This window comes from Cetorhinus maximus, chromosome 5 (assembly GCF_964194155.1).
Source record: "Cetorhinus maximus chromosome 5, sCetMax3.hap1.1, whole genome shotgun sequence".
In the NCBI taxonomy this organism is placed as follows: Eukaryota; Metazoa; Chordata; class Chondrichthyes; order Lamniformes; family Cetorhinidae; genus Cetorhinus; species Cetorhinus maximus.
In genome coordinates this window covers 66,403,034-66,419,901 of record NC_135883.1, presented here as the reverse complement: position 1 = coordinate 66,419,901, position 16,868 = coordinate 66,403,034, and the positions used below count along the sequence as shown (strand labels likewise).

Sequence of the window (16,868 nt, the reverse complement as noted above, 5' to 3'; positions counted from 1 at the left end):
GACCCGTAAATTGAGAGCTTCATCCTAAAACTCAGCTCCCACTTCACCACCATGGACCAATCGAGCGTCTGCAGTACTGAAGCCGCGGCACCTTTTTCAATTTGCCATTAATTTCTCTTGATGCAGTAGGGGTTCAAATAATTTGTTCTAGGCACTCCATCATCAGTCCCATTCATTAGCATCATTTGCCACCCTCCCCCAAGGGACAGTGCACTTCAAGAAGAGCCCATGCAGACAGCATCAGAATGTTCAACACTGACATTATAAGGTGAAAACACCGGTGAAAATGGATTCCACCTCAGAATCTACTTCTAAAATGCTGGTTATGCTTGTGCTATGCCCCAACCTTCCAGAAATCACGAGTACAATCGCAAGTTTCAGTGGTATTATGATTAAAGGCAAGTGTTGGACATAAAGCTAGAGGGCACAGTGTGAAATTGGGAGTGCACCACATAACTTGAAAGAACACATTAAATATGAAGGAAGAATATTTGAATTAGTCTGAAATATGAGTTGAAGGCTTTGAAGTGGTAAACATTTGAGGTGGGAATATCAAAATGACTTTTTAGGACAAGCTGTCTGTCATGGTTCCTAAAATGTTTTATATTTCCCACTTAACAGGAAAGTTGTCCTGGATTTACATTCTCAGCTGAGAACATTGAACCCTCATTCTAACATTCATTGTAACATTGAAGTTTTTTTTGCAAACAGTTTTCTTTGTGTCATTTTAAAAGTTTTCAACATTAAGAATTACTCTTAATTGAATGAAACAAACTGTTGCCCAATTAGCATTTTCATAAAACATATTCTGTATGTCTCAGTTTAGAAGTTTCCACAATGACTCACAATTTAAAGCTCTTTTTTGAAAGTAGCTATACTGCATGTCATTTATTCTAATCAGCTACCAAACCTTTCTATGAAAGGTAATTTTCTTCATAAGCCCCAAGGACGAATTTACTCCAAAGAATGGGACTATTTTTTTGTGTGGTGAGAAATACTTTGAACAGTTTGTTTTCTAATGTCTGTAAAGGTGTGATGATGATTCACCAAATCATTTTGCAAAAGTGAATAAATGAACAGAACTAAAACGTGAATAGGTATTGGAGATTTTGTTTCTCTCCAAGAAGAAGAGGCACACTTCATTTTAATCTTGACAGATGACAGGAAAATGTGCTTTGAAGACAGCCTTATAATTGCAAATGAATGTAATGCTCTTCTTCAGTCTGAGTGTTCCAGTCAACAGAAGAATGCATTCTTAAACACTGAAGAATGTTGTACTGGATACGACAAATTAATGAAGTATTTGAGTTATCTATATATCTATTATCCCTCGTCCATGCCTTTGTTATCTCTAGACTTGACTGTTCAAAAGCACTCCTAGCTGCTCTCCCACATTCTACCCTCCATAAATTTGAAGTCATTCAGAACTCTGCTGCCTGAGTCTCAACTCGCAGCAAGTCCCATTCCCCTATTCCTGTGCTCACTGACGTACACTGGCTCTTGGTCAAGCAACGTCTTGATTTTAAAATTCTCATCCTTGTTTTGAAATCCCTCCAAGGCCCACCCAGCCCTATCTCTGTGATCTCCTCCAACCCCACAATTGACTGAGATATCTGCACTCCTCTTATTCTGGCCTCTTGTGCAATCCCAATCATATTTGCCCTGCTATGGAGTGACTGTGCCTTCAGTTGCCTAGGCCCCAAGCTCTGGAATTCACTCCCTACACCTCTCTGCCTATCTCACTTTTCTTCTTTAAGACACTGCTTAAAACCAACCTCATTGACCAAGATCTTGGTCATTTGACCTAGTACTCCTCATATTTTGTTTTATAATGTTCCTGTGAAGGGCTTGGGGACATTGCATCATGTTCAAAGCACTTTAATAATATACATTGTTGTTGTTGAGCAGAATGGAAAAGAAAAGTATTTTTTAAAGGTAAGAAATTAGTAAATCTTGGTATTTAGAGGAAATTGGATAACCTTGGATACATGAATCGCAAAAAGTTCATATTCAGGTACAGCAAGTAATTACGAAAGCAAATGTTATGTTAGCCTTTACTGCAAAAGTGCTGCAGTGTATGAGTAAGGAAGTCTTGCTGCACTTGTATAGGGCTTTGGTGAGGTGACAACGGTACAGTTTTAGTCTCAAAAACAAAAAACTACTGCGGATGCTGGAAATCCAAAAGTCTCCTTTTTAGTCTCCTTGGTTAACGAAGAATATACTTACTTTAGAGGCCTGTGAATCTTTGCAGTTCTTTACTACTGAGTGCTGTGGATGCTCGATCGATAGATTTTTGGGCAGTAAGGAGATGGGGATAGAGTGGTGTCATGAAGCTATTAATGCATATAATATTTTGGAAAATAGTTTTCGTTTAAAATGGAGGTTTACTCTGCGGGTGTGTCTTAATTGGATTAAAGCCAGTTAGTTTGGGTGCCTTGATATCTGCTAGTTTTGATATGTAAGAGAGATAGCGTGCATTTGCATTTTTTGAATAGAGTATTCAAGAAGTGGGGTGAAAATTGACGCCTTTCTAGCAGCTACCAAGCTATATGTTTATGTTACTAATAAAATTGGTACTATGAATGGGGTTTCATTGTTAAAAGGTGAAGTTCAAAGAGGCTGTTGATACAATGAGAATTAACATTCAATGGAGCTGGTAGGTATAACTTCAGTAGTTTTCGGGTGTGCAGGCAGAGACAATGTAAGATCAAAAGGCAACTGCAAGCCTCCAACTGGCTTCACAGTGAAAAGAACCTCATTTTGAATTCGTAAGGTGAAAATCTTTGCCTGGTGTTTGGTTAAGCCTGTGGGTTGCTGTTGCTTTAATGGACATTAGTTTGGGAGTTTGTTAAAAGTGATGACAGTAGTAATTTGTAGCCATGTGTACATATATATTAACCTGTGTAAATTAATAAAATATTTCATTTAGTTTAATGTAAAACTCGAGAACTAGTGGTCAGATTCCTGAGTTTAGAGTCGCATCTCAAACATAACACTTAACATTATTGGTTATGACAGTTGTTTAAAGTTTCCCTCTGGGATTTTTAAATGACTCCACTTTACCAACTGCGCCTGTCATAACAAATGGTGAGGTTTTTAAAAATTCATTCAGGGGATGCGGACTTCGCTGGCTAGGCCAGCATTTTTTGCCCATCCCTAATTGCCCTTGAGAAGGTGGTGGTGAGCTGCCTTCTTGAACCACTACAGTCCATGTGGTGTAGATACACCCACACTGCTGTTAGGGAGGGAGTTCCAGGATTTTGACCCAGTGACAGTGAAGGAACGGCGATATATTTCCAAGTCAGGATGGTGAGTGACTTGGAGGGGAGCTTCCAGGTGGTGGTGTTCCCATCTATCTGCTGCCCTTGTCCTTCTAGATGGTAGAGGTTGTGGGTTTGGAAGGTGCTATCTAAGGAACCTTGGTGGAGTGGATGTAGCTATGATCTTACTGAATGGCGGAGCAGGCTCGATAAGCCATATGACATGCTCCATTTTCTGTTTCTTATGTTCTCATATTCTATTTATTCCATATAGTTTGTTTATTGTTACTTCAGATTGCAGCAGGTGCGAAAGAAGTAGCCATTTTTGGAGCAACCTCAGAAACGTTCAGTAAGGTGAACACTAATTGTTCCATTGAAGAAAGTATGCTGCGGTTTGAGGAGGTTATCAGATCAGCAAAAGATGGCAACATTCCAGTTCGAGGGTATGTGTGATATAATTTCTTTGTCTTTCGTTACTTATATACTTACCATCGTAACTTGCTGCATAAAAAATGCTTCCCTATGTCACCTCTGGTTGTTTTGCTAATCACCTTAAATCCATGTCCTCTGATCTTCCTATCCCTAGAAACAGTTTCTCCTTACTTAATCTATCAAAGTCATTCATCGCTATGAACACTTCTATTAAATCTTCTCCTAACATTCTGTGCCCTAAGGAGAATATTTGAGTTCACAAACACATGTGAACTCTCATCATTTATCTTACTTACTTCCCGTAAAGAAAGTGAGGTTTTGAAGGGCATGCATGTATTTTCAATGGATGTTAAAGTATTTATATATAGCATCCATGTGAAAGAGTCACTATAGTTCATTTAGTGATTCAAGTGATACATTTAAGTTTGTGACAATACTTTTAGGGTTAATGTTGGCCTACTGTATAAAAGGTAAACATATACACATTAATGGCAGCTTGCAGCCATAACACTTGCCTTTGCTGACTTTGTGAAGCCATTAAACTTCTTCCAGGATTGGAAGGAGTCCTAGGCAGTTGGACAGCTTCACATAGCCCTGGCTGCTGCATTAGCTGATTTTGTGCCTGCCTCATCTTTAATGAGATCCCTGCTTTCCTCATTTTGTGAACGCCACTCTAAAGTTTGCTGTTCTTTTTAAGTCTCTTAGCTGGAACCATTTCATATCTTCTTGATTTACCTTGAAGGACGGTCCAGTTTTAAATCCTGAAGTTGCACCCTAGCAGCACCTTCATTAGCTTGCAACACCCAACTCAGTGTGCAAAACAAAAGAAAATTGAAAAAAGGAAATAATTGCTGAAATTAGAAGATTACAACATAATAGCACTAACTAAAAAGTGGATGCAGTTGGGTCAGGATTGGCAATGAAATTTTCCAGGTTGTAAAATTTCCCAGAGGGAGAAGAAAGGAAGCAAGTGTAGCAATATTAATGAGATGCAATATCTTAACACTAGTCCACAAGGACCTAAATAGCAACTTTTCATCCAAACCCTTTGGACTGACCTAAAAAAGTGCAAGCATTCAATCAAAGTATGTTATAGACTGTCAAACGGTGAAAGGAAATTGAGGATTGAATTTGTTGATAAATTAGAGAAGAGTATATTAATTGTAAGAGATCTTAATTTTCCAAAATAGATTGGAATGGGGAGGGATGGGATGGTGTAGAGATAGAAGTGGCAAGGGTGAAATGCATTTAAAATGCATTCAGTTTTCTAAGTCAGTTTGCTGCTACTCTAACAAGGAACGAGTAGCTACTTGATAATAAAATGGAGCAAGTGGGCAATCTAAACATAAGAGAACATAAAGGCAGCAGTGAACACAATAAGAGTAGAAAGGAAAAGAAGAAAAAGCCAAAGAAAGAGCGTTTGTCTGGAAAAAAACATTGGGCAGAATTTTCCATTCGGCATGTGGGCGCGCGCCCAACATGCCGGAACATTAAATGATGCACAATGATGTTGGGCATGCGTCCCGATGTCATTGCGAAGTCGCGCAATGTTTCGTTCGGTGGGCGTGCGCCAGAATCAGCTGCGCGTCTGCCAATAATTGAAAGGCCTGCTAAGGCCATTAACCAGGTGATTAATCTGAATTTTACGCGGCCCATCCAACCTTACGGTTGGTGGGCAAGTGAAAAGGCCAAACGGCCTTTACGTTTTTTAGGAAACCTCATCCACGAGCGGGATGAGGCTTCCTAAAGCTTTTACAAATTAAATGAAAATTTTATTTGAAAAATAAAAGCATGTCACATCTTATGTGACGCAGTCACAAGAGGGGAGATGTTTCATTGAATTTTTAATGTATTTATTTATTTTTTTAAAAAGCGCTGCAATCCCCCTGAAGCAGTCTGTGCCCCAGGGAGATTGCGTGCATGCAGAGCTGATCGTGGGCGGCGGTCGGCTCGACGACCACCCCCTCCCGCTCCCGCCGAGCCCGCCTGACGGATGGAAAACCCTGGCCAATGAATAGTAAGATGACAAGGAACCTGGCCCTGGTTAAATGACAGGGTGAAGTTGGCATATAGAACTGTAGAACAGCAATGGAAAATACTTAAATGACAGGTTGTGATACCCTTGGACTAATAATTTGGGTCAAATTGGAATCCTTTAAAATGAAAGGCACAGCAAATAGAAAGAATGTAGGAAAGATACTAAAAAGGGGAAATGAAAGACAAAGCCACCCTGACAGAAGTGATATGGAGTTCCCACTAGTCCTCCAACCAGTGTGAGGTGGGTGGTGGCGGTGCAGGGAGGAGGTGTGCCATGTTGCTGGAACAAAATTCTGCCCTGTTTCACTCAGGCACTTAACTGACAGCGTTGTGCCTCCTCACTGGGTTTGTTGGGTGAGCCACGGGAGAGCCATACTGTTAAACCCTTGAGCTAGCATTAAATTCCATGGCCTCTGGGGTAGTTGCATTTAAGTGGCTTATTTATGAGCCTAATTGGTATCTCACTACCAGCGGGCAGGATTCCTGTGTTGGGTCCTTCTTGTCCACAATTTAACTGGGAACAGTTTTTTTGATGCCGGGAATCGTACATGGGTACTCCTGACTGACTCTCCCCCCAGCCTCTGCCATCATACCTCGCTCTGGTGGATTCCACTAAATTCAGCCCACTGCATGTGAGAGTGAATTAGAATAAAAGCAAAGAGCAGAGGGGTGGTATTCTATTCAAGCATTGGTAATAAGAGGATAATTAAAGTACGGTAGATGCTGCATTGGGGAGGTGATGATGTAGTGGTATTGTCGCTGGACTAGTAATCCAGGGTTCAAATCCCGCCATGGCAGATGGTGAAATTTTAAATCAGTAAAAATCTGGAATTAAAAGTCTAATGATGACCATGAAACCATTGTCGATTGTTGTAAAAACCCATCTGGTTCTTTAATGTCCTTTAGGGAAGGAAATCTGTCATCCTTACCTGGTCTGGCCTACACGTGACTCCAAACCCACAGCAATGTGGCTGATTCTTAAAAACTCTCTGAAATGGCCTAGCAATCCACTCAGTTGCAACAAGCGCTGCAAAGTCACTAAAAAAATGAATAAAACCGGACGAACCACCCGGCATCGACCTAGGCACCGGAAACAACAACAGCAATCACAGCCCTGTCGACCCTGCAAAGTCCTCCATGCTAACACCTGGCGGCTCGTGCTAAAATTGGGAGAACTGTCTCACAGACTAGTCAAGCAACATCCTCACAGAATCATATCTTATAGATAATGTCCCAGACAGCACCATCACCATCCCTCAGTACGTCCTGTCCCACCGACAGGACAGACCCAGCGGAGGTGGCGGCACAGTGGTATACAGTCAGGAAGGAGTTGCCCTGGGAGTCCTCAACATCGACTCCGGACCCCATGAAGTCTCATGGCATCAGGTCAAACATGGGCCAGGAAACCTCTTGCTGATTACCACGTACCGCCCTCCTTCAGCTAATGAATCAGTGCTCCTCCATGTTGAACACCACTTGGCGGAAGCACTGGGGGTGGCAAGGGTGCAGAATATACTCGGATTGAGGACTTCAATGTCCATCACCAAGAGTGACTCGGTAGCACCACTACTGACCGAGCTGACCAAGCCCTAAATGACATAGCTGGTAGACTGGGTCTGCGGCAGGTGGTGAAGGAAGCAACAAGAGGGAAAAACACACTTGACCTCATCCTCACCAACCTGCCTGCTGCAGATGCATCTGTCCATCATCACAGATGCCAGTTTTCAGCCAATTTGATTCACTCCACGTGATATCAAGAAACAATTGAAGGCACTGGATACTACAAAGGCTATGGGCCCTGACAATATTCCAGCAATAGTACTGAAGACTTATGGTCCTCTTAGCCTTGCTGTTTCAGTCCAGCTATAACACTGGTTATGTGGAAAATTGCTCAGGTATGTCCTGTACACAAAAAGCAGGACAAATGCAACCCAGCCAATTACCGCCCCATCAGTCTACTTTCAATCACCAGCAAAGTAATGGAAGGGGTCATCAACAGTGCTATCAAGCGGCACTTGCTTAGCAATAACCTGCTCACTGATGCCCAGTTTGGGTTCTGCCAGGGCCACTCAGCTCCTGACCTCATTACAGCCTTGGTGCAAATATGGATAAAACAGCTGAACTCCCGAGGTGAGATGAGATTGACTGCCCTTGACATCAAGGCCACATTTGACCGAATGTAGCATCAAGGAACCCTAACAAAACTGGAGTCAAAGGGAATCAGGGGGAAAACTCTCCACTGGTTGGAGCCATACCTAGCACAAAGGAATATGGTTGTGGTTGTTGGAGGTCAGTCATCTCAGCTCCAGGACATCACTGCGGGAGTTCCTCAGGGTAGTGTCCTCGGCCCAACTATCTTCAGCTGCTTTATCAATGACCTTCCTTCCATCTTAAGGTCAGAAGTGGGGATGTTCGCTGGTGATTGCATAATGTTCAGCACCATTCAAAACTCCTCAGATACTGAAGCAGTTCATGTCCAAATGCAGCAAGACCTGGACAATATCCAGGCTTGGGCTGACAAGTGGCAAGTAACATTTACGCCACACAAGTGTCAGGCAATGACCATCTCCAACAAGAGAAAATCCAACCATCTCCCCTTGATGTTCAATGGCATTACCATCACTGAATCCCCCACTATGAACATCCTGGGGTTACCATTGACCAGAAACTGAACTGGACTAGCCATATAAATACTGTGGCTACAAGATCAGGTCAGAGGCTAGGAATCCTTGGGCGAGTAACTCACCTCCTGACTCCCCAAAGCCTGTCCACCATCCCCAAGGCACAAGTCAGGAGTGTGATGGAATACTCTCCACTTGCCTGGATGAGTGCAGCTCCCACAACACTCAAGAAGCTTGACAGCGTCCAGGACAAAGCAGCCCGCTTGATTGGCACCACATTCACAAACATTCACTCCCTCCACCACCAACGCACGGTAGCAGCGGGGAATCCCATCTACAAGATACACTGCAGGAATTCACCAAGGCTCCTTCAACAGCACCTTCCAAACCCATGACCTCTACCATCTAGAAGGACAAGGGCAGCAGATAGATGGGAACACCACCACCTGGAAGTTCCCCTCCAAATAACTCACCACCCTGACTTGGAAATATATCGTCGTTCCTTCACTGTCGCTGGGTCAAAATCCTGGAACTCCCTCCCTAACAGCAGTGTGGGTTTACCTACACCACATGGACTGCAGTGATTCAAGAAGGCAGCTCACCATCACCTTCACAAGGGCAATTAGGAATGGGCAATAAATGCTGGCCCAGCTAGCGAAGCCCACATCCCGTGAATGAATAAATATAATCTTGGAATATCCTACCTAGCATTATTGTGTGAGTAACATCATCACAAGGACTGTAGCAGCGGAAGCAGATGGTCCACTACCACCATCTTAAAGCAGCAAAAGCTGGATAATCAATGTGGGTTTTGCAAGCATTGCTTCCCATTTCCCAAGATCAAAGAAGGAAGACAAGCTTGTAGTGGAGAGTGAAGAAATGACAAGAGATCCTGACTAAATAATCTTGCTTCATGTCTCAGTAAAAATGAAGGTGAATATTGAGATCATGGCATCTCCAGAGGGTAATTAAAACAATTAGTGAAGGTTAGCATTTAAATCAGACTTAATTCTAAAGAAGCTACCCAAACTTAAGGGAGCCAAATGAGTTGGTGCCTGATGGTTTACATCTGAACATTCAGAAGGAAGCTAGGAAAGAAAAAGCAAAGGCTCCGACTACAATTTTCCAAAATTACTTTAACATTATAGGGAGTGAGCAGGACTGTGAGATTAGATTAGAGAGTTCAACTGAAGAATAACACTGGATCAAACCTGATGGGCTAAATGGCCTGTTTCTGCACCGTAACATTCTATTATTCTAACCCAAAAACTACTTTCAAATAAGACCAGAAAGCAGAATAGAAATATATTTGGTAAATTATATATTTTATTAATTTGAAACAACTATTAGAAGTAATTTCTTTATTCAAAGCTGATGATTTTGGAGACACAATCAAATTCCAAAAGCTGCTGGTGACTACAATACTAGAGGATGAGTATCAGTGGGGCCAATTGTATCCTCCCATCCTTAATTTTTCTTAGATACCTTTAATACATTTTCAGATGCATAATACTGTAACCTAATATTACAATAGGTGGAAAAAGTGCATTGTTAATTAAAATGGCGCACATTGCAGACACAAGCATTTATATTAAATGATTGTCCAATTAAAAATAAAAAAAGAACCCCAACAATTTCAAATATACTAGGAAGTCAATGGCTAGAGGGCGAGGTCTGATAGCTTACAACAAATAACGTGTTTGTGGTTATTTTGTGGTGTTCTTTCCACAATGCTTTTTGGAGCTCCAGTTAGCAATGCCTGCATAATAATCGTAATGAATAACATTATTGGCATTCGCCAGCACTGATAAGAAGACTTGAGAATTTCCCACATTCAAACAAAATGTTAAAGAACAATTTTCAGAATAAACTTACAAAAATGTTAATGACTGGAATGACTTTTCATAATAAATAAAATGATCACAGATGTTTTTCGAGAATTTACCCTAATATTCCTGAGACTCTGCAAAGATGGCAGTCTTTTCTTGGTGAGAAATAGATGCAAAGTAAATAGGATTGATTATTAATTGGTATGTAGAAATACATAATTTAATGCTCACTTTCTTGTGCTGTAGAAACGATGTATGCACTCCAGCATGCCAATGGTTAACCCATCCACTGCATGGTCTTGGTTTTTATTTCACACTGACCTATCCACACTCTCTCTCCCATTAACAAATCAAAGCGATTTTAGGAAGTCAAATGTACATTAGGATATTTCACTGGAAAGCAGGCAGATTAACTCGAAAGTATCTTTACACTTTCGGGACATGGAAGGGTGTCTGCAATTTTAGAAAATAAAATGGAGAATTATCTAATAGCTCAATGGTAATGATTATTACAGCAATTTCAATATTTAAAGAAGTTATTGGGAGTGGAGGGGGGGGGGGGGGGGTGTAATTTGCAGTAAGGAGTTACCAGAATCTGTGATTGTAGTGGAATTGTAATACAATTTTCATCTTTGAGTTTTTTTCTCATAAGAAAAGTATTCAGGAATGATTTGCAGAATAACTGTTTGGCCACTCCATTGTGCATGACTTCTACAAAGCTAACAATACTGTGTCCCAGTCATGAGCTAAGGACAAAACAAAAGAAGAAACAATGCTCCCTTTTAATGCACTTCCAGGCTGCACAGAAATTGCACATCTATGTGGAAAATTGCAGGCAATAAACCCTGTACTCTACTATTCCATGTGGTATAGTGTTACATCAGCAAGTTTCATCATCATTCCACCCACAAAGTATAATTGAGTAGAAACATTGTTTACAAAAGAGAAACATATTTTCTCACAATAAAGTTCAATGTAGTAGTAATCATTCTTCTATTATCTAAAAACGCAATCAGAGGCGTCCAGACTTGAAATGTTCTGTACTGTGCCAGCTGACCTCAGCTAAGGCAACAGTAGGAGAGACACAATTGGCCACTGACTCCTTAGGTTAGGAAGAGAAATAAATCAGTTAGAGTTTCCTTTCATAATTTCTACCTAAGCATGCATTGTCCAATGGTACATTTGAAGTTTTTCGAAACTGATTCTGACCACAGGATATTGTTTTTATCATCGACCATGAGGATCAAGTTTTAATTTACATACAGGCTGGTGTTTTTTCTCTTTAAAAAAGTGAAGGCTGAGAAGTGACCTGAGGAAAGACTTTTTGAGAGAAGTACAAAACTAGGATTCATAAATATGGGGTGGAATTTTCCGTTCCAGAGACTAAGTGCATTGGCGGGCGGGTTACACTGCGCGTTTCCCACTGGGCCTCATGGCTGGACATTGGGTCCGATTTCACACTTGGAAACTCATTAATTATGCATCGGCAAGGAGCTCTCACAATCACATGATGGAGCGGGTAGTGATTTGCCTAATGGGGTCCAAGGTCCAGGCATTATATTTAAATGCCAGGCGAACACACGCATTACTCTCAGCAGACCAGCTGTGTACAGAAACCTTCTTGAAATGGCTCTGCCAAAGAAAAATTATTGCTCCCAGCTTCAGCAATGACTCCTTCGATTACCTCATCTGTGGACTCTGCCAGGACTGGAACATCCTCTATCCGAGGGATGGCTCCAGGAGGACCACCAGCCTCACCTCGCCAGCCTGGGAGGCGGTTCAAAGGGAGGTCAGCTCTTCGGCCACCTGCCCGAGAAACGCCATCCATTCAGGAAGAGGATGAATGCTCTCATCAACTCCGCCGGGGGTAAGTCATCCTTCAGCTCACTCCAATCTCACTCTCATAATGGCATCATACACTCAAAGGGTCACACTTCTCACTGATTGTCTCACGAACACTTTAACATTGCCAGCATCTCATCTATTGTGCTGCACCCACTCCATCCTCAGCCCTTACTGGGGAGGGCTCAATGCACACAGCAGGCATGCATGCTTCCCAACCTCTCCTCCATCCTTCCCATCATGTTCCATTCCATTTATTTTCATGCAGGCCAAGCTCACCCACAAAAGGAGGCTGATGTCCCAGACGGGAGGAGGGACGGTAGACATCCAGGAGCTGTCCAAGTCTGAGGAGGATGCCGCCGAGCTGGCAGGCGAAGACAAAGAGCATTCCAGTGGGGAAGGTGAGGTCGGCCTATCCCAGCAAACCAGTACAGATGAGCCCTCCATGAGTTGATCACATCCTGACATTCACAGTGAGTGACATGCAATGCTGTATTCTGCCTGCTTATGAACTAAATCTAACTTCTCTCTCTTACAGGCACCAGAAGGCCCAGGCAGAGTTCCCAGGGGGCCCAGCCCCTAGGCTACCTCAGAGGAGGAGTCTGAGGATGCATCAAATGAAGAACCATCACTGCATTCACTGCACCCTCCACCAGCGCAGAGATGCACACTCCGGTGGCTCGTGGATCTAGATTAGGCTTGGGTTATTCTGGGGAACACCTCACTGACAGGTCTCCACAGCAGTCTGAGGCTGCAACAGCCTGGGTTTCTGGCACTCAGAGGACTGCTGAAGAATAGGCACCCGCTGAGTCTGAGTCAGATGATGAGCCTCTGGAAAAGGCCATGCCACTCCTGGAGATGCAGCTCCAGGCAGCAGAAAATCAGGCAGAGATGTGAGAGATAGTCAACAGACTAGAGTGAAGGATGGAGGAGTCTGTCTGCATTCTGTCTGATGTCATGTGAGCACCGCTCGAGGCCTCCATAGAAAAGGTGGCAGCCTTACTGGTCCAGCAGATCCTGCCAGATTTGCACTAGGACCTGCACTCCATCGCTATAGGCATTGGTGGCATTCATCAGTGTCTAGGTGAGAGGTGGGTGGGGCACCTTGACTTCTCTCCAGGAGCCCCTCCTCATGGAATCAGGCAGGAACCCTTGGGCACTCATTGGGAGGAGGACCAGCACCTGGAGATCCTGGAGCCATCCACCCAGGTGACTCTGAGAGTATTCAGCCAATCCCAATCCCCTCTGCGTTTGACCCCATCACCTCCAGCAGTACAGGTCGTGGATGGTGCACCTGCCCCACAGCAGGACACCCAAAGCAGGCCAGGATCCTTCAGGTCTCGGCCCTCTAGAGGACACCCGCCAAAGCCATAAAAGACAACAGAGCGTAGCAGTCAGCAGGCTGCCTCCACCTCTGCTGCAGATGTTGGGGATATGCCAAGACGTTGCCATTGGATTATAAAAATTAAGAAACTTTGATATCACTTCTGGGTCACGTGTGTTCACTCACTCATATATCATGCACATTTGTAAATACATTTGCTATTCATGAGAATGTTCTTGTCATTTGAAAGAATATACATCCATGTGCCCTCTTATTGCATGGGTGAGTCATGCTCCCACTTAGTGATTGCCTCCCTTTGCGAGCCTCACATTCATGTGATGTGTAGCTGAGTCATGATAGTTACTCGACTCTTGTGTTATGTCAGGGAGATGTGTCAGACTCTTTACTGAAGTGTTTGCAGAATGCGTTAGTAACCTCTACTCCTTACAAGACAACATGGAGTTAGGCATGCTGAATAGCCTTGGAGGGTTAACTGTAATTGCTTCTCAAACAGAGAGAGCTGTCTTCATTGGTGATGTCAAAGCACATGACCTGCAGCCATGGTGGTCTCTCCAACCATGTGAAGTTCTCTGCATCTGCTAAAACTTCCTCATTAAAGTGGCGACATCTGCATCAGGTCCTTTGATGTAGTGTTTGTGCTATTGTGCCAACTTTCACTTCCCAATGTGCCTGGATACAGGGTTTGCCGCTGACCTTTCGAAAGGTTAGGGCCTGGTAAATGATGAAGGTTGAAGGTGCAAGTCCAAATGCTGAACTTGCTCTTGATGTTACTGGGTATAAAGGCCTTTCAGTGCACTGGCCTGGCACCAAGGGACAGAAGGAATGTGACAGTGTCCTGTTGCCTGTACCTTACTCTACCTGGAATCTTGTGGCTATCAGTGTGGCACGGGCACATTTTCCACGTCGTACTTCTTCGATGGCATCCTCACGTTGAAGATAGGTAGGTCAGGTGTTTCTCATGTGTCGGTGCAGACTTGATGGGCCGAAGGGCCTCTTCTGCACTGTGATTCTGTGATCTCCCTCTTCAGGTTCTTTCCCTTCCTGATCTCCATCATCCGAGGAGCTCTCAGCCTCCTCTGTGTCTCCCTCTGACAAGGGATCCCTCTTTGAAGCACCAGGTTGTGCAGGACACCCAATGTGGAGAGTACTGCAGAGCCCCACCTGAGCCATCCAAACATCGGAAGCGCATCTTCAGGATGCCAAAGGTCTGCTGAGCTATGCGCCGCGTTGAATCTCTCCTCAGAGGCACTCTGAGAACGACAGACTGGTATGATGAGCTATCGTTTGAGTGGGTACTCCTTATCCCCAGCAGCCAACCCTGTAATCACTGAGGACCTTTGAATATTTGAGGCACCTGGGAGTGACTCAGGATGTATGAGTTATGGGAACTCCCAGGGTTCCTGGCACAAATGTGCGTTACGAGCTTCTGATGGTCGCACATCAGCTGAACGTTGAGGGAGTGAAACCCTTTCCTGTTAATGAACATCAGGGGCTGTTACCATGGAGCTCTCAAAGCGACATGTGTGCAATCGATTGCACCATGAATGCTAGGGAAGCCTGAGATAGCAGCAAACCTCAGAAATCTAGCAACCTGGCTAGCTTCATTGAGTGTGAACTTCGCATAATGATGAGCCTTACTGTAGAGGGCATCTGTCACCTCTTTGATACATTTATGTGCTGAGGATTGTGAGATGTCTGGTACAATCCCCAGGCAAAGCAATTGAGTGCAGCGGTGACCCTCCAGGGCCCTGGCAGGGGATGTCCTCCCAGTCCAAGGGACGTTAGATTCTCCCATAGAATGTGGCAGATATGAGCCATAACATCTCTTGACAAACACTGACGTGTGCGGCATTTTCCTTCGCTCATCTCCAGATTGGAAGGTCTTTTTCGGCAGACCCTTGGTCATGCAAGTCGCCTGCATTGGATGGGTCTAACCTCCTCATCCTCTGAATCTTGCTGGGGCTCCCCTAGACCATGGGTCCCTCCAGTCTCCCGAGAACCTCATGCAGTGCAGGTAGACCTTCTTCTGGTTATTCTCCATCCTCCCCCAGTGGCCCTGGACCCCATTGTTGTGGTGGAATTTCCAGCCCTCTCCCTGAACCCATCACTGTTGACGCCCCCATATCCCATGTGGACCTCACCCCTCCCCATCTGTGTGCTTTGTGCATGGTCACATACATAGGAGAACAACCCCCAGGAAAGCTTCGAATACCACCCCTTTATTGCGTTTTCCCCATTTACAGGCGCAGATGCTTCCCCTAACCACAACCATTCCATCTGCAGCCCAGTACCGAGCCAGACACCCCCATGCCACCGACTGTAAGACAATGGACTCTCCTATTCTTTCATGATTGATCACAGTACAGTCTCCCTTCCTCCACCTCCATGAGGCTTTGTGCAACCCACCACACATTAACACAACCACGCACCCCACCCCTGGCCCCTCATATTCTGGAGTCTTTGTGCATTCCCTCCCATTCATACAGTTCGATTCCTATCCACCCTTCTGTGTCTGTGTTCTAGTCTTCCATGTTGGACTTCAGCTTCCCCATACTTGGTCTCCCCTCTGCCTGCCATCGTCCCCCCACCCCAACCCCACTATACCCCAATAGCCCCCATGTCTCTGACATCCATCTCCGTCACTCCAACCCCACTATACCCCATTGTTATGACCCAGCAGTTGGTAAAGCTGAGTTATTTAAAATCCCAGAGGGAAACTTCAAACAATTGTCAAAACCTATATTCTTAAGTGATATGTTTGAGATGCAACTCTAAATTCGGGAATCAGACCACCAGCTCTCAAGAGATTTTATATTAAACTAAATGAAACATTTTATTAAGTTACAACACATTAATAACATACACACGGCTACAAATTACTACCATCATAACTTTTAACAAATTCCCAGACTAATCTCCATTAAGGCAACAGCAACCCATAGACTTAACCAGACACCAGGCAAATAATTTTCACCTTACAAATTCAAGATTAAGTTCCTTTCACTTTGGTTCCTGTGGAGACAGTTGTAGGCTTACAGCTGCTTTGATCTTCGATTGCCTCTGCTCTGTGCACATGAAAACTGCTATCGGTTATATCCAGCACATCTCATTGAATGTAAATTCTCATTGAATCACCAGCCTCTTTGAACCCCACCTCTACTAATGATAAAACTCCTTCCATAGTACCAATTTTATTAGTAATATAAACACATTTCTTGGTCTCTGCTAGCTAGGTGCCAGATTTCACCCCACTTCTTGAATACTCAATTCAAAAAATGCAAATGCACTATACCTCCCTTACATCTCAAAACTAGTGCACACCAAAGTACCCAAATTAGCTGTCTTTAATCCAATTAAGACACACCCACAGACTAAACCTCTATTTTAAATGAAAAGTATTTTCCAATAATATATACATTAATAGCTTCATGACACCCATTGACCCCCATGTCTCTGTCATCCTTCTCCCCTTCTCCAACCCCACTATACCCCATTGACCCCC

At 43.8% G+C, this 16,868-nt stretch overlaps 1 protein-coding gene across 1 annotated transcript in view; it reads left to right on the top strand.

Annotated features, from left to right (window-relative positions):
• Nucleotides 1–16,868, top strand: part of LOC144680687 (hydroxymethylglutaryl-CoA lyase, mitochondrial-like) — a 126,627-nt gene that overhangs the window by 5,337 nt on the left and 104,422 nt on the right. Inside the window, exon 3 of the mRNA XM_078541933.1 lies at nt 3,555–3,703. Coding sequence (XP_078398059.1) covers nt 3,555–3,703 — 149 coding nt within the window. The remainder of the gene's footprint in view (nt 1–3,554; nt 3,704–16,868) is intronic.